At 41.8% G+C, this 25,914-nt stretch overlaps 1 protein-coding gene across 5 annotated transcripts in view; it reads left to right on the top strand.

The window, feature by feature from the left end:
- LOC115292071 (schwannomin-interacting protein 1) overlaps nt 1–25,914 on the top strand; it is a 727,630-nt gene that overhangs the window by 690,828 nt on the left and 10,888 nt on the right. For all 5 annotated transcript variants that reach the window (XM_029939972.1, XM_029939973.1, XM_029939974.1 and 2 more), the window contains one exon: nt 7,801–7,919. In XM_029939972.1, the coding sequence (XP_029795832.1) occupies nt 7,801–7,919 (119 nt within the window). The remainder of the gene's footprint in view (nt 1–7,800; nt 7,920–25,914) is intronic.

Raw genomic sequence — 25,914 nt, 5'->3', positions numbered from 1 at the left:
TTAAACCCTGCATCGGGCTCTGTGCTGACAACTCAGAGCCTGGAGCCTGCTTCAGATTCTAGGTCTCCCTCTCTCTCTGCCCCAACGCCCCCCCCAAAAACAAATAAACATTAAAAACTAAACTTAAAAAAAAAAGTAGTCTCTGTAACCAATCCTGTGAGAATGAGAAAGAGTTCAAGATGCTCCCAGAAGTTCCTGTTTTGGATACACTGCTCATAGGGGAGGAAAAGTTTCCAACTGTATCCCTGCAGGGTTTAATGTTGAAACACTTCCACTGCTTTGTCATCTTTGTGGATTTCACCAGGGGCTCCTTTTCCTTCCCCAGAGTTCCCATTCAGTCAGGTATTGGCTACTAGACATCAACCCACCCAGTGTGAGATACCTTGGCTCCCCAGTCCCTAACAATTAAGAGTATTCAAGTTACTCAAGTTAGGAAGTCTCTGCAACAGCACCTGTGTCCACCTGCTTCTGCTTCTTGTCTCTCTGTAGCACAAGAAGCAAGGCAGTCACTAGGCAAAACCATCCTCATAGTTGGCTTCTTGTAAGCAAACATCTCTCCTCTGGACTCACATCCCAACACTTTTAATGTTGGGCAGTGTTCAAGTAAAATAGGTGTCCAAAGGTGCTGAACCCTACAATCCTTCTCTTTGGGTTCCCATCCTGGGCTTTAGGTATCCAAGGACAACTTTCTCATGAATATTGGTGCTAAGCAAGCTGAACCCAAGCCTACACACTGCCCAACCGCCCGGCCTGACATCTAGTCCAGAGGGCTTGTTTAGGCGGCTCAGTGCAAGGATGCAACGATGAGATTTCAACAGCATTTCAGGGAATCTTTCTGGATTGATTAGTGTAAGTCTCTCAAGTGGAAAGCATCAGAAATATAAACTGAAAAGAAACTGCTCAGAGAGTATCCATTCAGTAATACAATGGAAAAACACTCAGTTATTTAACTTCTGTTTCCACTAGTAATTGAAAAGCTCTTCCCAGAGGATAAAATAAGATGTAAAAACTTGAAAAACAAAACAAAACCCTGCACCGTGCAAGTACTTACGTACTTGACATTCAAAAGAGTACACTTTATTTTCTTACAGAATGTTTTCATTTTTTGATCTTGTGGCAAACCCACAGTTGTTTCAGAAAGAAAATAATTAGTGTCCCTGTATGTGGGTTTTCTTTTTGATTATTTTGTTTTCAAGAAAATTAATACAATTTGCCTAATGAACAAATGAGTTCTGTACTTATGGTTCCCAGTGTTCAACAGCCCCAGACTCCTCCGCACTGGAATGCTGCCTGCAAGTGTTAGAGGAAAACTGCCTTCCTTTCAAGCTGAGGAGAGAAACAAGAGTGACTGCTGTTTTCCTATAGGAAAAGTGCTTTTCCACAGGGAGCTCCTGAATCCCAGCTGCATTCCCTGGTGGATGATGCTAATGGGGATGATGCCGACATCACTAGGCAATAGATTGCACTGAAGCAAGGGCTTCATTAATTGCTTCAAAACAGGCATCCCAGCCAGGCGCTGGCAAGGCCAGGCGGCTGCAGATGATGAAATCCACCTGGATCCAGAGCCTGGCCATCCCGCATGGAACAGATCTGTGCTCCGTTAGAGGAGAACCGACTCGGTGTTCCGTCTTGCTATTTGATCTGTGCAATTGCTTAAAGCCATGGTGCTCAACGTCTCTGCACCAGCAGCATCGGCAACATCTGGGAACTTGTTAAAAAATGTGTTTTCTCAGCCGTACCCCAGACTTTCTGAATGAGAAAATAAGCCCTCCGGTGATTCTCATGCCAGTTTAAAGAAATTTGTGACAGAGAGAGGGCCACGGGCCACTTTGTACGTGTGCCCTCCTGTGCACTTCTCCACTTGGCATACTGCGGGTGCAGCAGCCTCCTGGCATCCTGAGTTTCTTTATGGGCCATATGGGGGTGCCAGGGTCATCATCAGCTTCTGGGATAATGCAGCCCCCAGTCCTTAGGAAGTTTTTCCTCAGTGGTGATCCTGCACCCTGAAGTATGAAAGGCAGTAACCAGGTAGCAGTTTAGCAGGGCAGAAAGGAGGATGCAAGAAGTGGTGTCTTCTGGGATTAGAAATGAATTGAGGAGAGACAGCATTATAAAACCAGTAACAAGCACATCCTATAATAAAAGGTTATTTCTGTTCCCATGGTGAACAAGTAAGAAACAAATGGAACTGGGGAGGAGGGCAAGCCTAATCCAGGAAAAAGATGGAAGGCAGGAAATTTGGAAGAAGCAGTTTTTTTTCTTCCACTCCCCGTTCCCACCAGTGAATCCAGGGCTCCAAGCTTACATCTGCCATTATTCCCGCCCTGCCATTCACATCAGTCGGGTCCTCTGTTTTTCTAGACCAAACTTCTTTAAACGTCTTCCTCCTTTGGGGAGTTTAAGAAACCCCTTCCTTTTAATCAGACAGGCCCTTTCCGGCTACGTGGGTTTCATCATCTGTGCAAGAGTCAGAAGGAAGCAGCTGTTTGCGGTGTCCTCAGTACCAGCTGGATTTAGGTTTAAGATGTTATTTCCCAAAGTGTGTTCCTGAGAGGCCTGGTGGCCAGCTAACCCCACAAAAATACAGTGTGTCAAGCAAATTTTAGAAATGGATAAGTTACCCAGGCTTCCGTTTATAAATTCATGTGCAGCTCAGCAGATGAAAGATTAAGCAGCCCCTGCTTCAGAGACCGGAGACACCATGATGCTGCTAGCAAGGTGGACTGGCCAGGGGGCGCAGGCAGGGCCAGAGGAGGGGGCTTGGGAATGGTATCAGTGTGTAAGGGACGGGTCCCGCCGCGTCTTGAAGAAAGCATGGAAAGGACTTGGGGGGCATACCAGATTTGGAGATGGACAGTACCTACTCAAGCAGGACGTTTTGCCTTTTCTTTCTTTTACCAAATACCCGTCTGTCTTTGTTCTTGTCAAGCCTGGGGAATCGCGGCAGAACAGTGGCACAGGGGGAGAAGCTGAACATCCGTGTGTGGGTTCTGAAAGCACCCAGTGGTCTGCGTTCTGAGATCGTGGCTCACGTGGCACCTTCAAAAGCCATTGTGAGTCTTATCTGCCTGGGCACAGGGGGTGGCAGTAGGGAATTCAGCGACAGGCAAGGACAAAAACCAACTGCCTGTGGCTGGAATGGTGATTTTCTAAGCACATTTTTACTTTCCTCTTGGTCTTGAATAGGCTTTCTGTCTCTTAGCGATGAGCCACCATTCCCCAGTTGCCCGTTTGCTTTTTGCGAGCGTTTATCAATTTCCAATGTTTAACGTTTGAGAGGGTATTTCCCAAGGCCATGGTAAGAGTGGACATGGCTCCACGTGCCACAAGCCCAGGCAGACAGTGCAGTTTTTAGTCAGCCTCTTCTTTTCCTATACGCTTCCCGGTTCCTCACCTTGAGGCACATCTGGGCTTTCAGAGGTTGGAGAACATAATTGCCCTGCAGGTCTAATTGTCTTAGAGAACAAAAGAACTCCGAAACTACACACACACACACACTCCACACATGTGGGCAACTGAAAGAAAAGTAGTTCCAATTGTTGAATTTTAAGAGAAAACCTGTTTTACTAGTCAGTTGAATCAATCACAGTTACTTGGGATGTTAGGAAAGGCATTTGTTCCAAAAAGAAGATTAAGCAGTGGCATCAAGGAGGGTGGCTCTGATGAGAAGGTGTTTTCTGTGTTGTTTTGTAAATATCTGCAGTTCTGATTGGGCCTTGGTGTGTATGTCTTGCAGTCAAGTGTCTTCTCCTGTTTTGAGAACACATGACACCCATCTCAGGAAAGAAGTGGACCCATAACTCGTCCCACATCATGTCTCCAGCATGGCAGCCACCAGTATTTGCCCAGACACTTCACTCATCGGTGTGGACAAGCAGAAAGATCTGGCACCAGAAAGATGGTCTTGAATCCTAGCTCTTCTATCTAATAGTAGGGGAACCTTCCTTCACCCTGCAGTTCCTTATCGTCACAGCAGGGATTGTTGGAGGATTAACCGTAATGGCTGCCATTTATCATACATTTACGTCACCACCACTACTGCTGCGAAGAAGCAGTTTCCATAATGTTCTCATTTAATTCTCCAACATCCAGTGAGATCCTTTACCTCTAGACTAAGAAGGACTTTCCACGTACAAAGCTATCAGCACTTTAGAGAAGCAGGCTATTGATGTAACTACATTAACACTTAGATTTAAACTCAAAAGGACTAATAATATCCCTACTATAAATATTTCAGATCTTTATAGAAAAATAAGCAAAGCTAGAAGTAATTCAGAGAAAAGCAATACCACTGGTAATCAAGGAAATCAGCAAAAAGAATACCAGTTTTTGACTATCAAAAACAGCAGAAGTTTGGTTTTTTTTTCAGGGAAAGTACTCAGTGTTAGCCAGGATATAGTGAATGCCACACCCTTTTACGTTGCTGTTGGGCATGTAAATTGGAACAGCTTTTCTCCAGAGCACTGTGACAAAATGTGTCAAGCGCCTCAACAAATGTTCACACCCAGCTGATCTGGTAATTCCACTTCCAGGAACTTATCCTGAGGAAAGAATCAGGCACGTGGGCAGGGATTTATGTAAAAATGCAGACTTCTGTGGTATTTTTAATTGGATACAACCCAAGCAACTAACAATAGAAGGTAACTCCATAGGACAGAATGACATACAGCCATTAGAAATTGTGTATTTAAAGAATATTAAATGATATGAGGGAAAGTCTCAAATGAATAAACAATATGATCCCAATTTTATAAAAAGGAAAAAAAAATACACATATAAGATACAAAACTAAAAAGAGCTCTCCCCCAAAGCCCAAAATGTTAGCAGTGATCTGTATCTAAGTGGTGGATTTATGAGTGATGTTTATGTTATTTATACTTTTCTTGATCTGTTCAATGGGATCCAGAGACAGAGAGAAGGGGAAAAAGGTGAGAGATTCTGTATAACAAAACAATCCTCCTCAAGTTGTTCAACACAATATCCAAGTATAAAGAGTTGTAATTAATGTATAGAGAAATATTTTTAAGGCCTTTTCCAACATCGATATCTCTGGGGTACCAGTACGTTAGGAGAGAGAGACATGGAATCAAGGGTGTGTTCACATATTCACACCTGGGATTGGTATTTTCTTCCGATAAAACCTCTTCCAGGCTAATGTTGGGAACCAGCATATTGTTGAACATCAGTCATGAGATAACACTCATGTTATCTGCTTTTATTTTTGGATATTCAGTTTCATGCAACAATCTTCTGACTGTAGAGATTGTTGGGTGAGAATCTCTTTTGTATTTTACATGAATGAAGAAATAGTTTCCCTATGCTAAATCTGCATGGCAGACACTGGGATTTTGAAATGAATGTATAAAGATGTCAGATGATATCAAACGGTTCTGTTTTGGCAGAACCATCTCACAAGTGCCAGCCCCACGTATTCAGGAGGGTAGGTTGCTTTAATTAAGGTTTCCGACAGCACAGTTGCAAGCATTTAATACAGTTAAAAGCATCCTTGCTTCCCTTTACAACCTTACGATTATTTTCATAGGGATCAGTTCTATGCTAGCCCATCAGACAATATGACATCAGCATCACATCTGTAACCATATAAAAGCAGTCTTACACTTTGCGGCTGTATTGCACGCACACACATGCACTATATCTCTTAAGTGTGACGCGGTTCCATTGATACATGCCAAAATGGAGTGTTATCTGCATAAATAGCTACAGATAGACTCACTAAGTGTGAGAGTTGGTCGAACGCTATGGCTTCCATGGATTAAAAAATGTGAAAGAGGGGTGCGTGCCTAGGTGGTTCAATTGGTTAAACATCCAGCTTTGGCTCAGGCCATGATCTAATGGTTCATGAGTTCGAGCCCTGCATCGGGCTCTGTGCTGACAGTGCAGAGCCTGCTTGGGGATTCTCCCTCTCTTCTCTGTCTCTCTCTCCCTCTTAAAATAAATAAACGTTAAAGAAAAAAATTTAAATGCAAAAGAAAAGGAGAACAGAGATGAGATTTCCTTGAACAAACCTACGCGTTCGCAAACCTACTTAAACTAATTATCTGATGCCAGAGCCTGGGGTGAATATTTTACTCTTTTTTTTTCTTGTTTTTTAATGTTTTATTTTTATTTTTGATACAGAGAGAGACAGAGCATGAGAGGGGGAGGGGCAGAGAGAGGAGACACAGAACCGGAAGCAGGCTCCAGGCTCCGAGCTAGCTGTCAGCACAGAGCTAGACGCGGGGCTCGAACCCCCGAACGTGAGATCTGACCTGAGCCGAAGTCGGAGGCTTAACCGACTGAGCCACCCAGGCGCCCCCTGGGGTGAATATTTTAAAGACCGCAGGAAGTTCTGATGCAGCCTGTCGAAGCTAGCAATTGAGAACCACTATCTTAGCAGCACTGTACTGTCATATATTTTATTCTGCTCTGTTTAATATGGTGCCCACTAGCCATCTGTGGCTATGGAGCTCTTGAAATGCAGCTACCGTGACTGAGGAGTGGAACTTTTAATTAATTAATTTTTAATCAAAATGTAAATACCCACATGTAACTAGCAACCACCATGTTAGAACAGTCTTAACCAATAGTACTGCCTTCACTTGGGGATGAAATGAAGCCAGTTTTCAGCCCACCCTTCCAACAGGTGCGTTTCATCACCAACAGTGATGCTCAAGTGACAGCTCAGCTTTCACGTGTAACTTCTGGGTACCGGTGGCAGCAGAAAAGGCTCCAGAACCTCTCAGTGGGAGGTTCACGGGCCATCTTGCCTTCCACAGCCACACTCAGTCGCGTGAGCTGCATTTGGTGATATCCTTGGCTCACCCTGGTCTTCAGCCCGTTGCTCAGAACGTCCCATGGCACTGCTGTCAGCCACAGAACAGAAGTCCAGGCTCTCATTCTCACCCCAGGATTTCTAACTCCTTCTGTTTGTTTTTGTAGTTGTTTTATTTTTAACTAAGGAAATCTTTTTTAATCTTCTCCCCTGTTGTTTAAAGGGTTTAAAAGTTCAGCATGGTGAGTTTTTATGGGACTTTTATGGGAAGCCAAGTGTTGTAAACATATCCAAATTATCACAGTAGTGTCGTTTCCCACATCCTTTTCCTATTCACACCGACCTGACTTTTCTTCAGAATGTGAAACACATGGGCCCAGTTAGAATCCTCCAGCTGGTTCAGGCCCTTTCTTAGGGCTTCTTGTGGTCTGAGCCTGGAGAGAGAAGGATAACTCTCGAACGGAACCAGTAGGTCCCATCAAGACTGAAGCCAGATGAAAGCAGGGTCTGCGATCCTGGGCCGTGTCCTGCGTTGTAATGCGGCACCTGCCATCTCATAGGGGCTCGGCGCATATTGGTTGAATATTCATATAATGTTCTTGCAATAGAGAAAGTGGGCTGAAGGGACCATATACAGAAAAAAAGACACGATCCAGGGAAAGACCACATTTGGGATAAAAGTGATTTAAGACAAAATGCTTGCTCTCCACGACTTTCCTCTAGGAGGTAAGAAGAAGAAGGATTACAGCACCAAGTAATCTAGTTCTATTCCAATGAAGATCACTTCATACCATCGTGGTGAGTTTCTAGACCCGTGATCGTGAAAGGATCTGAAGAACTGAAATTATTTGCAGAGGGGAAACCAGGAAAGATTGGTTTAATTTCAGCTCTTCATAATTCAAACGCTCTTGTGCTGTGGCCTATCCGTGTTTCATCTAAGGTTGCAGTTCTAAGAAACCTAGCCATTGGGCTATGGTTGTCCTGTATCTGCCCACTTATCAGCATTTTTTATTTTCCTGAAATTTTAGGCACAGAAAAATGAGAGAGAATCTATCCGACAGAAGTTGGCACTCGGAAGCTTCTTTGATGATGGCCCAGGAATTTACACCAGCTGTAGCAAAAGTGGGAAGCCAAGCCTTTCCTCTCGGTGAGTGTTCTTTTGTTGATTTTCTGATATGTACCTTATGGATTTTGTCATCTGACTATACATTTAATAAAAGATACCTTTTAAACCCTTGAATATTTTTTTTCCCATAATACTACGACCTTTATTTGGATTCTAGACAGACTGCCGCCCCCCCCCCCCACACCTTTTGGGGTTTTTTTTTTTGCTCTTTAGTTTTCACCTAGCCACTTGCGGTCATATTTCTATATTTCATTTTTTTCCTAGACACGATTCTGCTTTTGCTCTGTGATGGGGAAATCAGGCCACACTCTTAATCAAGCCGGCTGGGGCTTAGAGAAGTGTGGCAGACCCCCAGATTTCCCATTAAGCAGTCCCAAAGCATCCAGCATCACCCCCCCTCCGAAATATTTGATTGCAATGAATGCCAGTAACTGAGAAATACAATTCCCACTTTGATCATTCGATGTTTATTACAGTGCTTAACCTGTCCTCCAGGCATTATTCCTTTATCTTAATTTATTTCAGGATATCACTGCTCATTTATTGTAATTTATTTCAGGCTACCATTGGTCACTTGCATAGCTTTTAATTCCAGTTAAGATATATTAAAATTCTCATTGTACCTAGAGAACAAGGCTGTAGACCAGAGCTTCCCAAACTTTAATATGCATATGAATCACTCCCTGTATAAATACTGGCTATATTTACCATGGTAAGCCAGGTGTGGGAGACACATGATAACATTCATACATTTATTCAACCAACAGATTTCCACTCTCTCCTTACTGTGATGTCCAGAATTAGATATTTTAATGTCTACTTAAATTTATCTGGCTTTCAATAAGCCTTGTACTTCAATAAGCCTGATCCTTAGAGACTCATCTGAATCAGCAAAAATCAGAAAGCACACTCACACTCTCCTATATACACACATGTAAGAGTCACTGTTGTGGGTTCGGACATGGAGATGGGACTCGCAGTGATGGCCTCTTATCCTCAGCCGGGTCCCATCGGGTCTCTTAGGGTTCCCTCACTTTTCTCACGTGTCGTTCCAGAGCCAGAAGTTCAGCCTTCCCTTTGCGGGAAAGCACCTTCCCCTCCCAGTAAGGATGTGGCAGGAGGAGCCTTGGCTTAGGGACCTGCAGACCTCAGGCTTAGTCCTGCTCAGTTTCTCATTTTGAGACTTTAACAAATTCCATTCTACCATGCCTCCATTTCTTCATTTTTGTAAAATGAGGAGATTTGACCATATAGATCTCTACTGCTGTTCTCTAATATTCCCCAAAGCACCAAAAAGTTTGCTTCTAGACATGCTATCTCTCTGCTCAGTAAAGTCATATTCATCTGGCCCAAATGGAAGGTTTTTGTTTTTAAAAATCAAAGTTACACACACACGTGCACACGCACGCTTTGAAATAAAAACATTTTTTTTATGTCTTTATTTTGAGAGAGAGACAGAGAGTGAGTGGGGAAGGGACAGAGAGAGAGGGAGACACAGAATATGAAGCAGGCTCCAAGCTCTGAGCTAGTTGTCAACACAGAGCCCGACGCAGGGCTCGAACCCACAGACCGTGAGATCATGACCTGAACCGAAGTCAGTCACTTAACTGACTGAGCCACCCCTCCCCCCGAAAATAAAATTTACAATAACTACAAGGTGTATAATAACAACACAAAAATAACTGCTACCTGTCCCATCTGTCTCTATGTTGTCCTACTCTCCAGAAACAGTAACTTTTAACTCCTTGCCTGTTTCTTTTGGTAATTTACCTATATATCTCCTAGCAAAATGCTTACTTTCTTTGTCTTAAACAACCATCTACCAACTACCAGCTATAGAAAACCGTGACTCATCTTTACCAGCCCTCCCACAGACAATCTGTGTATTTTGCCCATCCTCCCTTTATTATTATTTCATAATTTGGGGTCAAATAACAGCTCACTGTTTACATTATGAAGATCATAGATTATTTATACTGAACCATGTAATAAACTCTGATTACTTGAGAAACTTTAATGTGTGTCTTGAGATGAAAATTACCCCCATTTTTCCCTTTGCGAGCCCATGGTTTTGACTACTGTATTGTATTTCACCATGTGAATATATTACAGTTTATTCAGCCACTGTTCTGATGACAGGCACTGAATTTGTCTCAAAGGTTTTGCTCTTGTAAACAATGCTGCTTATGAACCCTCTTGTACGTGTCTCCACTATTCATGTGCAAAAGTTTCTCTTTGGTGCACACCTAGGAACAGAGTTACCAGGAAAACACGTGAATGTTCATATTTAGAAGATAATGCCAAAAGTGTCCTCCAAAGTAGTTGTAACGATTTACACTTGTGACCAGCAATGTTTCAGAAATCCTGTCTTTCTAACCCAATATTGCCAGTCTTTTTTACATTTTTGTTAATTGACTGAGTAGTAAATGATATTTCATTGTGCTTATTAGCCATCTTCATTTCCCCTTCTGTGAAATGTCTGTTTGGGTTTTATGTCCAAATTCCTATTGGACTCATTATGCTTTTTAAAATTGATTTTATTGGGGCGCCTGGATGGCTCAGTCAGTTAAGCGGCTGACTTCAGCTCAGGTCATGATCTCACAGTTCGTGGGTTCAAGCCCCGCATCAGGCTCTGTGCTGACAGCTCAGAGCCTGGAGCCCGCTTCTGGTTCTGTGTCTACCTCTCTTACTGACCATCCACCGCTCACACTCTGTTGTCTCTCTCAAAAATAAATAAATGTTTAAAAAAAATTAACAGATTTTATCAACATTTTATAGTCATGATACTAATCCTTAATATGTCGTATGTATTGCAAATATCTTTTCCCAGGTTGTGGCCCATCTTTTTGCTTCCTCGCTGTGTCTTTAATGACCAGAATTCTTTCTTATCGGACTTTCATAGTCCATGTTTTCTGTGTCTTGTATTGAAAATCTTCTACCCCAAAGTCCAAAAGACATTAACCTAGATTCCCCACTAAGAGTTGAGAGTGTTGATTTGTTTTTTAAGTCTGTAATCAATCAGGAGTTTATATGGTTATAGAGATGTCTAATTTCATCATTTTCCATTTACGTGACCATTTTTTCCATCCTATTTATTTAAAAAGCCTTCTTTTATTCACTGATCTGACAGCCCACTTCTGTATATTCTATACATTAATGGGAATACATTCTGTTTCATTAGTTAGTGTTTCCATCACTGAACCAATACCATGAAGTCTTAGTTACTGTAGCCTCACAATAAGTTCTAATATCTAGACAGGCAAGTCCCTCTCCTCTTCTTCAAAAATATGCTGTTCTTGCTTTGTATTCTTCCATATAAATTTGAAATCATCTAATCAAGTTCAACAAAATACTCTCTTGGAATTTTGACTAGAATTGCACTGAATCTATAGATCAAGTCAGACGAGAATGCATTTTTATAATATTAAATCTCCCTACCCATGAACGTGTCCTTTCTCTCTTTTATTTAGATCTTATTGAATATTTCTTCATCAGGTTTTATAATTTTTCATGTAGAGGTGTTCTGCATCTTTTGTCGTATTTATTTCTAGATATTTGACATTCTAATATTTTAAATTCTCTTTTACAAAGAGTTTTCGTTGTTTTGCTTCTGAACAGAAACGCAGCTTACTTTGTATGCTAGTCTTATATCCGTCCACTTCATTATATCATTCCTATTACTTATCTGCCGTCCTGTTACCTCTCATAAAGTTGTCTGTAGATTCTTGGGGATTTTTAAACAATATCATTCAAAAAAGAATAGCTTCGTTTGTCATTTATTGCTTTCCAGTGCTCATTCCTGTTTTTTTTCTCCTTTTATTGTATGGGTTAGGACCTCAATATATTGAGAATTAAAAATAGTAGTAGTTTTTAAGAGCATCTGGCTGGCTCCGTCAGTTAAGCGTCCACCTTCAGCTCAGTTCATGACCTCATGGTTTGTGAGCTTAAGCCTTGCATCAGGCTCTGTGCTGTCAGCTCAGAGCCTGGACCCCGCTTTGAATTCTGTCTCTCCCTCTCCTCTGTCCCTCCCCTGCTTGCACTGTGTCTATCTTTCTCAAAAATAAATAATCATTTAAAAAATGGTTGTAGTTAGGATCTTTAGCTCATTCTCATATTAAATGGAATATTATAATGTTAACTCACTTAGGATGATGTTAATTTTAGGTTTTCTTTAGTGTTTCTGAGTTAATTATGCTTCATTATATTCATAATTTACAAAGAATTTTTTTCATGATTAGGTATCTAACTTTATCACATGCTTTTTGTGCATCTCTTGAGATCATTGTATGATTTACTCTGTTAATCTATTAATGAATTACATGTGTAGTTTAAAATATTGAACAATCCTTGCATACCTAGCAGAAAGCAAAAGTGGTGGATTTCTTTTCGTACACTATTGAATTTTTGTAATATTTTGTTTAGGATTAATACATTTATATTCACTAGTGACATGGGTCTGCTGTATTCTTTTCTCATAGTATTTTTTTCTTCTCGTTTTTGTATCAGGGCTGTGCTGGCTTAAAAATAGGTTGGCTACTGTTCCTTCTTTCAACGTCTAAGAAAAGTCTGCATAATATTGGAATGTGCTGTTTGTCACCTGTATAACCATCTGGGCCTGCTATTTACTTTGTATGCTTTAACTGCTTCCACTTTTTAGATGATTTTAAGATTGTACATGCTTCTTACTTCTTGAGTCGGCTCTGATGGGTTATATTTTCCTAAGACTTTGTCCATTTGGTTTAAATTTTCAAAAACTCTTGAAATGATGCTTCCTCATTTTACTGTAGATATTAATTTTAGGTAAATTGTTTAAGATGTTTTCTTCTGATTTCTACATTGTCCATGATTTTTTCTGAGTTTATGTTTTGTTTAGATTTCTGTCTATCAATAATTCAGTGTAAAATGCTAAATGCTGTTGGGCAAGCTCTCTGGTTGGGCTGCTGTTTCCTCAGAGAGACCTTCCCTGACCATTTTCTCTCCTCTTTCCCTGCTTATCCTCATACTCTGATTTGTTTTTCTTTGTGGTCCTTATCACTACCTCATACCATATTACATATATATTATCATATTCTATATACGCGAGTATGTATGTGCATATGTGTACGTATTTTAACCCGTCCTTTGTCTTTCTCTAGCACTAACTATAGGCTCCAAGAGACCAGGTCTTTTTCTGTTTTGTTTACCACCATAACAGTTGCCTAAATAATGCCTGATAGTCACTAAATATTTGTTGAGTTAAAGAATGGTTAACTTCCCCTGAGAATGGTCAAATAAAAATGCAGCTATTTCATTAAGGCACATCCACATAAAAGTATGGGCGGTAAGCTGCCACAGAGAACTCTTCAGCCTCGTCCTGAGGAGTTTTGAGCCTGGCTGCCAGTATTTTAAGACTCTGGCAGGGGAATGGTTGAAGGTTCAACATGTAGAGTGTTACTTCGTTCCCTTGATGTCAGTAAAGGGTGTGAGCTGTGCCTGAGTGCGCCCTATTTCAGAGCTCCTCTGGTTCAAGCTCGCAAGAGAGTAAGCTTGCTCGTTCTGCCAGGCCACAGCTAGACGGGGCCAGCAAGAGGGTCTGATTGTCCTTCCAGTTTGTTCAGTTAATCTTCCTTTGGGCGCATTCCCACCCCACCCCGACCTTCAGGTGGGTCTGAGCCTGTCTGGACTCTGCAGTGCAAGTAAATGCATGGGCTTCCTCTGCCGGCCATCTGTGCATAGCTCAGCAAATTGAAATGTTAACTCAAGTACCTCTTATCCATCCTCGTTTTTTCTTCCAACGTGTTTTCAAACTCTCTTGCATGCTATTGTCCCCTTTTCCACTTGCCTTGTCCGTGGAGGTTTGTACCTTCTTTCTTCCCTTAATATTATTTTACTAGGATTTCAGAAGAATGAGTAGACGAATGTCCATGTTCAAAATGTCATGTTGAACTAGAAGTTTCATGCAGGTTTTCATTATTGCTAATAGCTGAAGTATCTTCCCAAATAAAATCCTGTGCAGAAATCTGGTGTGTAAAACAAAGCTATCCTCCTTTGGTTCTGGATGACCAAAGAAGAACTTCCGGAATACCCCTGTCCAGAAAATGCCCCCCCCCCCGCCTCATTTCCCTTCGGTGCCACTGTTTATCTCCCACCTCCAGGGCCCCTTACCAAGCCTCCACTTCACTGCCTCTCTCCATCACTCCCTACATGCCCCCAGAGCCCACCTGAAACTCTTCAGGCAGAGCAAGCTTGGAAAAATCACTGAGTCATCTACCCCCGTGGGAGACACAGCTATCTAAACATATATGCATTTCACAGCCACTCATAACAAGCTACACATGCTGACTTGCCATAAGGAATATTATTTATATCCTGTTGTTGGTTTTTTTTTTCAGATGGTTTCATCTCCACATTCTGGGATGAGATCATCCTCTGTGAGAACACGATGACTTTTTGGATACCCTTTCAGATGATGGTTAATGATGAGACTTAATGTTCTACAAAATAACACTTTATCCTTGTAAATTGGAAATCTGCAAAGACTATCATCCTCCTCTAGTCACTAATAATGTAAGAGAAAAGCCTCAGGAAATTTTCAGTTGCAGTTGTATAACCCACATTTCCCGTCCCTATTTTCCAACCTATTACAATCCCTGAAATTTTTCATTGAGCTAGAAATACCTCACCTCTTACAAAAAGACTTTGAGGATGTTAGAACTTTTTTTGGAGGGGGGGAAGAGAGAGAGAGAGAGAGACATTGTGAGCAGGGGAAGGTCAGAGAGAGGGGGAGACACAGAATCCAAAGACAGGCTCTACGCTCTGAGGTGTCAGCACAGAACTTGATGTGGGGCTCACACCCACGAACCACGAGATCACCACCTGAGCCGAAGCTCAACCGACTGAGCCACCTACATGCCCCGAAGACTGGTAGAACTCTAAAGCTCACTAATACGGTGCTCCACATGCACCAGAGTCAATGTGTTGAATTAATAACTAATCAGAACCAGGTAAATCTTTTTGACTATATGACTCCAAAGTGCTTAGGACTCAATTTTAAATGAGGCTGAGGGCTTAAAATTAATTGGCTAAGCTATGCATTCTGAAGTGCTGAGCTTACTTTTAAGATGAGACCTACCCCAGTTAGTGGGACCTTTGGGCAAAATAATGTAGTTCTATTTATGTATCGTTTTTTAATTTATGTTTTTTATTTATTTTTGAGAGAGAATGCGAACAGGGGAGGGTCATAGAGAAAGGGAGACACAGATTTCGAAGCAGGCTCCAGGCTCTGGGCTAGCTGTCAGCACAGAGCCCGATGTGGGGCTCGAACCCACGAACTGTGAGATCATGACCTGAGCCAAAGCCAGATGCTTAACCAAGTGAGCCACCCAAGCGCCCCTATTTATGTATTTTAAAGAACATGCATTTATCTGTAACTTCATACACATTGTGTGAGAAATCATAAAGTAACGGGAGGGTCTTCTGGGAAGACTTGTTTAAGCTGCTTCCACAAGTGCAAGTCCTTCCCAATTGTGCTGTGCGTTTCAGCTCCACTGAATTTTTCTAATTGGTGCTGTCTCCCAGAGCACTTTTTAAAAGAGTGACAGGCTGTTAAATGTAAGCTAGGTTTACAATAATCCCATAAAGACATTTCATGCCTAATACTGTAGCAAAGGAATTTTTTATATTGCTTCATAACTCAACTAATTAAATTTGACTTATACCGAAATGTAGCAAGTATAGGAAGTGCCATTTTTTTCCTTCAAAATTTACTAATCCGCATATAATCAGCCTTTTCAAACTGAGACTATATGACCTTTGTTATTTTTTTCCTATTTAAAAATGTTTCAGCGAAAGCTTTGCAAAGGCTTATAGGGAAATGAGGAAGGTGAATTATCCTCTGTATTTTTGAAATAGGTTTCTAAGAAATACTCAGTGTAGTTATGTTCTTGAAAAAAATATTCCTTTTCCCTTATTACTAGTATTATACTTCGCTATAAGATATTTTTCATTGGCCACATTCATCTTGAATCCCCATTATATTTTGGATTCTGAGTTTATACAGCTCAGTGTTATTAAAGGAACGCAAACCGGCTTGGCTGCGATGAAAACAGGAGACAGAGTGGCCATTAGTAAGGGGCCTGCAGGAAACCTTTCATTTTTCAGACATTACAGCCTGACATTGTGTGTGCCGCCACCTCCATTCTCCTTTTCTCAGAGTAACCACAAAACAAACCTGTCTCTTACCTCTTACCCTACCCCAAGACAAATTTTGCTTGCATACATATAAATAGAAATACAGTCTAATACAGTCTTTTTTGTAATGTATAGGATGGGAAGGTGTAGCCTAGAATAGGCTCTACCCTTCCTTCTAAACGTTATAAATATTTTGAAAAACAGAAATTCCCCCAGAGAGCTTTTGAGCAGCTGGTTTGAATAATGATTACTATTTACTCATCTCAACCATTCCAACAATCCCCACTCATTTCTTTCTTGATCTTGTAGGTTTATTGGTGAATGACTAAGATAAGACCAATAATAGATACCTACCACCACCTTTTGTGCTCAGGCCAGGGGTAGGGGCTGGGGAGGCACCACGGGCCAGGGAGCCGTGTTGGCTGCACGGACACAGTGATCCACAGAGGCTTTAAAGAAATTGACTCACGGGAGCTTTGAATATGAGGAACTGAGAATCTGCATATATAATCTGCCACAGGATCCCAAGTTGAACAAGCATCATTTTGCCAGGAAAGTGAATTATCCTTTTGTCTCTAACAGTAATAATTTTTGCACTATTTCCTGGAAGAAATAAGCAGCGTAGTCCTATATACCCACCATGGGTGAGGTTGTCCTCCTCCAACACAGTGGAATTTGCTTTCAGCAGCATCTTTCTTGAAGTAATAGGTGCACGTCACAACCTATTTACATCATGTAGCATATATTTTACACTTCATCTCACTCTCTCACATGGAACCAATAATTTGCTTAGGAAACCCTTCATGTAAGTAATTCCAAGATACGCATCACGGTAAATGGTAGTTTACAAATTATTTTTTATACTATTTGAAAAACAATTGGGTAGCCTACAGAAACCCTATCATTTTTTATGCCCTCCTTCAAGGATTACGTCTACTTTTCTAAAATATCACCCAATTTTAAAAGTGAAGCAAGATTTGAAGTGGGTCTTCTGAGGAGTAATAAGATTAAAATGGCAAAACAAATTTAATTATGTAAGCAATTCTTCTCTTTCACAAACCCGAAAGGAAAGCAAATTGGTATTTGTGAAATTTTCTTTGTCTAATAAATAGCCTCGCTTTACAATAATGCCAATGACCCCAGTTTAATTAGGTGCAATTAATTTTGTACACGCGAAATTTGACATCTTGCTAGAGGCAGAACCAGCTGTACCCTGTCTTATGAATTTTTTTATTATCACCAATGAGAATTCAATTGTCGGAGCTATTGCAAAAGGGTGGGAGGCACGGAGAAAAAGGCCACAGGGTTGCATTTTATATTTAAAAATGGCTCCAGCGGACAGCTAAATGTTTAATTAAAAGAGCTTCTAGGAATGATTTTTCATTGGCGCATCATCTCTGACAAGTCGTCATGACTTTATTACCGCGGTTTACGCTCCCTCCGGACGGTGTTCGCACACATTGTCTGGACACATGCAGCTCACAGAAGACCAGGCTCCTTTGAGAGTTTACAGAAGCATTTGCTGCTACGAGAACACACTCCCCCTGACTGCACGTAAGCTGTGTCATCTGGAGGTTTAACGCAGTCCTTTTGTTCAATCTTATAAGATTTCCCTGCCCTTCAAAATGTTCTTTAAAAAAATTTTTTTATGTCTTATTTATTTTAAGAGCAACAGAGAGGAGAGCGCACACCTGAGGGAGGGCAGAGAGAGAGAATCCCAAGTAGGCTCCGCACTGTCAGAGCTGAGCCTGAAGGAGTGCTCGAACTCAAGAACCTGAGATCATGACCTGAGCCAAAATCAAAGAGTCTGACTGAGGCACCCAGGTGCCCCTCCTTCAGATTATTCTTATCCAGATGACTACATGTATTAAAAACCCATGGAAATGAGTAAACGCTAAAAAATAAAAAATAAAAAACATGGAAGATATTTTGAAAAACCACTGCCAGTTGAATGGTGATGCGTGCCTCCTTAACACACAGAACTATTGTTTTAGTTACTGAAAGAAGCCTTCTAAACGTACATGGATATCCACTTTTATCCCCAAGTCTTGTACATACAAAAGAAAATATGTAAGATGCGTTGGTTAAGATGGTCCTACACCCTTACCACATTCAGAATCCAATTGTTCATTGAACCACTTTCCCTCAGAGTTGTCCGTCTTTGCTTTTCCCCACAGTGTCACCCTCTGTGCCATCGGGCGATGCTGTGCATCACCTTTGAAGCCACTGGCCCTTGATCCACAGCTTTTGATGCTGGAGCTTCCCTGTTCTTATCAGAAGGCACAAATCTGAAGTGCCAGAGCCCACCCTAGCGGTCCTTAACTGATTTGTTGGCCGAGGGGGCTAAAACTCTGTGAAACAATCATGTCACCAGCCTCCTGGGTGGTGAGACACCCAACTTAATCCAAAATATGAACAACCATGTTTCATAGAATCAATGAAATTCAGTAGCTCTACTGAATTCTTTTTAGACTGCATGTAATTTGAATGGCCCCACATTAAATCATGAAAGAGAACGTCTTTGAGATAAAGCTTACGCTACAACCAAGCCTAAATTGATGGCCCCAAAATGTTTTTAAACATGAATATAAAAAGTGGTGAACGCAGTGATTCAGTGTTGAAAGAGTACAAGAATTTGCTGTTGACAGTGCCACCAAATCCAGGCACACTCCTCAAACACATGCACAGGCATGACTTCCAACTGCCATGCCTTTGCCCCAGACACAGGAGCATGATCTCTCAGCCCAGGAAGCAACAGCAGGTCTTCATCCCCAGCAGCTGAAATTTATCAGCAGGTCAGATGGATACAAGTTTAAACCCCGTCTGGGCCGAGAGGAGTAATTAAGCAGTCTGGCTTTAAAAACAGACATTTGAATGTATATCAATTACTTCCGAGTCTGTAATCTACTGCAGATCCAAAGGGGGAGAATGGGATCCAGACTGGGCAGGGAAGGGATGTAAACAGTTGAATCAGAGAGTCCATCTCCAGAAACGTTCACTTACAAGAAAATGTTTCTTGCTGTCCTCCAAGAGGATCCTCCGCCCCCAGCCCCCTGCCAAGAACAAAAGCCCAGCCTGACTCATGTGTGAGTCATGCTCCACGCATCGCCTCCATTTGAGTCAGACACACTACCATCCTCTTCCAGCTGTCAAACATTTCATCCTACTCACCTTTTCTCCAACAAGTGCTAATCAATTCACCCATTCTCTCTCCTTTTCCCTTTTTAATTCCTGCTAAGCCCACACATGGCAACTCAGAGCAGCTCAGAAGAGAAAAATTCAAAGTCAACTGAATTCCTTCCGCCAAAAAATATCTAGGCATATTTCCTGCCATTTTTATGTGTAATATGTCTTCACCTTTTTGTTTACAAAATTGGAATCCTCATTTTTATGCCCTGTTTTATAGCCTGATTTTTCTTCACTTCACAGGAACATTTGTGTTCATAACTGCTCTTCTATCATATTTTTACTAGCTGCATGATGGCCATCATACATTTGACCAATATACTTAATCAGTCTCTTCTTGTTAGACACTGGAATTGTTTCCAGGTTTTTTTGTTTGTTTGTTTTTGTGTTGCCTTCTTTTTCCATCTTTGTTTTCTTCCATTCATGAGTTTATTCTATCCTTCCTAAAGTGCCCTGACCTCTCAAAACAGATTTTTTTTTTATAGTTTATGGTCAAGTTGGTTTCCGTGTAACACCCAGTGCTCTTCCCCACAAGTGCCCTCCTCCATGACCATCACCCCGCTTCCTCTTACCCTCTCCCCTTTCAGCACTCAGTTTGTTTTCAGTATTCAGGAGTCTCTCATGATTTGCTTCCCTCCCTCTCCCTAACTCTTTCCCCTCTCTTTCCCTCCCATGGTCCTCTGTTAATCAAAACAGATTCTTATAGAGTAAAATACCAGCTCTGTGACCTTGTGTAATTTAACCTCTGAGCCTTGGTTTTCTCGTGTATAAAATGAGGGTCATAATGCTTACTTTATGTGTATCTGAGTAGAGGTAATACATATGAAGTGCCTTAGCACATAATAGATGATCCAAAATGTTAACTTTTTTATTTCAGAATGTGAATTGCTTAGAAATCATTTGGCTTTGATGAAAATGTACGTAGACCACATTGGGCACCTAAGAGAGATGACTATTTCATTCCATCATTATTCTAGTATCAGAAGAAGCCTCATTTTGGTCTTCAGTTCATGGTAGAAAATATTTCTGGTAAAATGCATTTTTCCAACATGAAGATCTATAATTCCAAATTGAATTACATCTAAGTGGTCATTAGCGAAGAAACTGGACACTGATGTGAAATTAGAACCAACGGCTGCCTGGGGAATGCAAGTATTTATAGCTCTCGAGAGAATCAGGTTAGGATACAGGGGCTGTGACGCCTCACCAAAGAAACACTGGTGACTGCTCGTTCTCCTTTTTTATCATGGTAAGAAGACTGTGGCCATGTGGTGTTGGATGCTTACCAGCCATCATGCGGACATGTACAGATGGAAGGTCCAGATCTAGCCTTAGAAAAGGGAGCAGAAAAAGAGATTAGGTACAGGATTAGGAGGAGGGAAAAAACCCAGAAAGGGCCATTTACACTCCAGTCACCTTTGGAGCTGCCAAATGCCTGAGTCCTAGAAGATGTGGGGTCAGGATGGGACATAAAGAGACATGATGTCCTCTCTTTGGCACGTAGTTTTATTTATTTCTCTGGATGCATGCCCGCTGGAAGGTAGGCTTTCCCATCGCTCCTGTATTTACTACCCCCACCCCCACGTCACTGAGACCTCCTTTCTTCTGTGGTTCCTGCTCAGTCACCCTTCTTGGTTAACCCCTTATTTAGTCATGAATGTCTAGTTAGTAAATGTATTATTTTCTCATATCTAAGATAGGGAGTTCTTTTCCAATGCTCTGTATATACCACATTTCTATTTGTACATTATGATTTAATGATCCAAGCATGTGGTACCTGTTAAAAAACCTGGGTTTTCTTGGCTCAGCTACTAACTATGCATCCGCTTAACATTGGGATCATAAACTATAAAATGCCTTAAGGGGTGAGCAAGAGACATAAATGACTGAAGTAGCTCAGATGAAAGGCAATAGGGAGTAGTGGGGACTATAGAAAACTAGACACTATATTTTTTGGCCAAAGCACTATATTGGTGCCAGGGATTTCATAGAGATGTTATTACCTAAAATGAATGAATGAATGAATGAGTGAACAGTTAAATATCCCTTTTCTAATGTAAAAATCATTTATGGTACTTTTGTGAGTGTGTTATGATATATGTTAGACCAGCAGTATTCACACCTGTTGTGTAAATACCAATCCTTTTTAAAAAGTCCAATAAATTATCATCCCATGCATTACACACCACTTAGCAAAAGAAATGAACACAGTCCGACTAAGGTAAAAGAAAAGATAGCATTTTAGAATAGTATTTTCACAGTAACAGACATTGGGTAGCAGAAGAGGAAGGGGTCAGGGTCTGGGGGTGGGAAAAGTCTTCTTAAGGAGTAGCAGCACCTCATTTTAACCCACCTCAGCACATTCTATAGAGACACCATCACACATTCAGGACATCTGGAGCTTACTGAAACCTCAAGTGTCCCCACATCCTTTCTTTATGACAAATCCTTAGAAAAACGGAATGTGTTTACAGCTACCTTTGGGTAATTACAACCCACATTTTATATTCCTTCCCTTTTGAAAGTTTCATGAAACAGAAAAAGATATATCATAAAAATATGAGTGATTATTCATTATGTATAAAGCCTTTGAATAATGCATCAAAGATCCATTGAAATAAATGGAAATAACATATTTTAATGGCCCAGTCACAAACTAATTGGAGATATTCAGCAACACAAATGGAGCAGAGCCAGCGGCCTCATGGCCTCTCTGTTGCAGATAGAGACTGAGCAAGGCATGTTGGAAATCCACAAGCAACTGGGAAGTTCCCTCTCACGCCGTTTCTTGAGAAAAACCAAACAATTGCCTTAGAATTATTTGCAACTACAGGAAGTATAAGTCCTTTAAATCATATTACCAGACCTACAGGCAAGATCTAATAAATCCAAACCTTAGGTTAAGTGTAATATGGGGAAAAGGGCCCTGGATTCAAAAACCAGAGTTCGGCCTGCTGTTTCTTGCTTTGTGACCTCATACCAGTTATCTGTTGTCATAATATATAATTTAAAAAAACACCCATGTCAGTGGCATACAATGATAAACACTCATTTCTGCTTAGGAGCCTGTGGGTTGGCTGCTCGGAGCTGGGCTCATGTGTGACTGCAGTCAGCTACAAGTTGGTGAGGTGCCTTTACTGCCCCGGGCTGCTCTCTCTCGTGCATGTGGGACTTCAGTGGGAGCAACTGCTGACTGAGCGCTGTGCTACGGAGCCACTCCTCAGCCAGCAGGCCAGACTGGGCCTCTTCTGAGGGCAGTGGCAGGGGCCCTGAGGGGGAGACTTGGAACTGGAACACCAGCACTTCCCACACATCCTGTTGGCAAGACACGACAGGAGGCCAGCCCAGGGGTAGGGAAACGGACCCCACCTCTGGATGGAGGGGCTGCAGAGCGGCAGGTGCAGAGAGGGGAAGCATTAGGACCATTTTAATAAACCAGGTGGTCACAGCTCTGGGGAGCTTACTTGATTTCTCTGAGTAACTGTTAACCTTGCCTGTTACCCCAGGCAGTTGCACAGCCCAAAAAGAGAACATAAGCAAACATCATTTTAAACTCCAATTCATTGCAACAGTTCAGGTGGAGTTAACTAAAGGATGATGTAAAGGGTTAAAACCAAAGAATCTTAAACACTTCTGTGTAGACACTGCTGATCTAAGCTGGTGCTGGGAGATTGCTATTTCAGGAACACTAGAGCACCCAGGCGGTTCAGTCAGTTAAGCGTCTGACTTCGGCTCAGGCCATGATCTCATGGTTTATGGCTTCAAGCCCCGCATCTGGCTCTGCACTGTCCATGCAGATCCTATTTGGGATTCTCTCTCTCTTTCCCTCTCTCTCTACTGCTCCCTGACTTGCGCTTTCTCTCTTTCAAAATAAAGAAATAAAGTTTGAAATCAGAAACACCAAGTAACTCCGGGGTTCAGACTAGCCTCAGAATAGCCCAGGCTGAATCACCTCAATCCAAGGCCAAGGCCAAAGGCCAGATTCACAGTGGCTACCACCCAACTTCAAGTCACAGCAGGCTGTAAGATCATTAATCACACTGTTTCCCTCAGGAAATAAACTGGTCTTGTCCTTGTATTTTGAAAAAAAGTATTCTTTTTATACCAGATTCTGTTATCCCTTGGCTAGGTTTTTGAGATAGCATCCTCTTAGTAGGTAAAAACTTTTCACCTCTGCCATCCTCTGATCGTTGTGCATATTTTAATAATATCCCCAGCAAGGGTGGTTGGAAGTCAGCACAAATGTTGTGCAAGTAACAGTCTGCCTCACCCTAAAAGCCAAGGAGACGTTGGTGCTGAACGTCCTCTCGCCTAAATGCCTTCCCGCTGCTGGCAGATAGGCACCGTCACTAAGAAAGCCACTTGCACTCCCACAGGAATGCGCAGAAGACATATTTTGTCTTTGTATCTTTATCTTCTGAGCACTCTCCATCCAGAACCCCCTCTTTCCAGATCCCAGGGCTCCCTGTCAGGAACTGGGCTGCAGTGTGGGTTTTTTCACCACCCCGTGGTCATGGGGAGAAGAGGTGTCCAGGAAAACCGAGACCTGGTCCTTTCACGTCTCATATCGACAGGAAGGCAAGATGTCAAGCAGCCTTTTGCATGCAATGCTCTGCTAAATGCCACTCGAAACATCAAGCAACCTTGAACTGGATACCTCAAATTATATCGCTAATTAAAGGATGAGAATCTTGTTTTCACCTCTGACTGTGCTTGAGAGATCCAAGCAAATTCGACCCCTGGCAGCTTGGATTTGGCAAGACTGCAGTAGCCTGGTTGTAAGCGAGGCCGGAGGCACTGCAGGGTGAGGGACAGAGCCCAGGGACCCCAGCCCACAGGAATGCACCTCAGTGCAGCCGTGCTTCCCCAGGGTGGGAAGGGGTCCAGAACAGGGGCTGTCATTTCTTGATGCTGTGACACAGAGGCCTTCGAGAGCACCGGGTACCCCCCTCACCCCCCCCTCCCCAGCCAGGCTGCTGCTTGAGATCTGCAATTGAGTTTCCCCAAAGCCGTCTTCATCTTAAAACCTGCTTAAAGGCTAAAGGCAAACAAATCCTTCTTGAAACCTGAGTCCATTTTAAAGATGTCTTTACTAAAATCCCCTCTGAACCATTAGCTGCTCTGTCATATAATTTCCTTTTCCTGAGAGTAACATTCTTGGTGATTACCGCTATAAGGAATTATAAGTCTCACCCCGTAAGAAGCTCTGTTCAGTTTCCCACGGTGATAATGTGGTACTAAGGCGATTTTCTGAATTTCTACCTGAGGTGTTTTTTCATTTCATTCTGACTACTAAATCTTTCCTTTTTTTCCCCCTTTGCCTTTCCTGAGTTAGAAAGACTGTGTGGTTTGGTTTATTTAGGTCCAAGTTGATCGTTAGCACAAAGGTCATTTGGAGGCAGGACAATAGAATTTACAGTCAGACTTTCTTTGGAATGAAAATATGTATCCCTGGATATTTTAAACCCTATTTGGTAATGGTATCGTGGATTATTTTATATTTTTATAATTTGGGTATCCAGTGACCAGACATTTCTTTACAAGACTTTAGCTATTCAGTGAATAGAAAATGCTACATAATCCTAGATTCAAATTAGGTTTCATTTTAAATGTCTTTCTTATTTTAAAATATGCTTTTAATGTGGTTTTTTCCATTTGCAGTTTTACTTCCCACTATTTTCCAACCCATATATCTTGAGTTTTATGTTAAAAATGGGTTGATTGGAGGGGTGGTTGACAAACTACAGATAATTAATTTTAAAACTTAATTTATATGGGATCAAAGGGTGATGTGAACATACTAGATTTCTCCGGGGGAAAAAAATTCCAATGGAAGAAAATTAAAAGGACGTAAATTCCAGCTCAGTAAGGTCCAAACTGCCTAACAGTTACAGACAGCTTGAGGACACTCCTTCAGAGCTATTCAAGGTCAAGTAAGTGACTTTAGAGGCCCCTTACAAAGTCACATCACCTTTAAATTTTATATTCCTTTGCCCGGGCTTTCAGAAAGTAGAAAAAGGAGGATAATGAATATGTACAGAGGACCTGCCCTGTGCCTTGCTCTGAACTTATTTTCATTCTTCTTATAAATCACTGAATTTTTCACCCCATTTTCCTGAGGAGGTAACAGAGGTACACAGAAGTTAAGTAATGAGCCCAGGGAAAGAAATGAGGATTGAGAACCTAAGTCTGAGTGCCTCCAAGCACCCCACGCAGATCACAGCAGAATCTGCGTAGGGCCACAGGATCTAACGGAGGGGCTGGCTCTTTAGCTGCCCAGAAAGGCAGGCAGGGAACCGAGCCCAGCCAGCTGAGGGGAAGGCTGCCTTTCCTTCCTGGACCTGCAGTAATTACAGAAGGTACCAGTAGGTGGCAGTGCATACATATTAACACTAACGGTGTCTATGTTGGATCAGTAGATTTTTCTTTCCGGTTTCTGTGCCGTTTTCAAAGAATCACTTTATGTGAGTCATCTGAGCAGTTTATACAAAGCATCCCTCCCCAGTGGAATAAAAAAATACTAATGTCAACTACCAGACGAGTTGCTCTTTGCATTTCTCCCTGTGATAGTAATAATGCCAGAGCAATTCAGTGCTGGCTTCCTAAAGCTAGCTTAGGCAGTCTCCTTATGATCCCTTGCTGCCTAGGAGCCTCCTTTGCC

This window comes from Suricata suricatta, chromosome 5 (assembly GCF_006229205.1).
Source record: "Suricata suricatta isolate VVHF042 chromosome 5, meerkat_22Aug2017_6uvM2_HiC, whole genome shotgun sequence".
NCBI classification, from domain to species: Eukaryota; Metazoa; Chordata; class Mammalia; order Carnivora; family Herpestidae; genus Suricata; species Suricata suricatta.
This window is presented reverse-complemented; position numbering and strand designations above follow the sequence as displayed.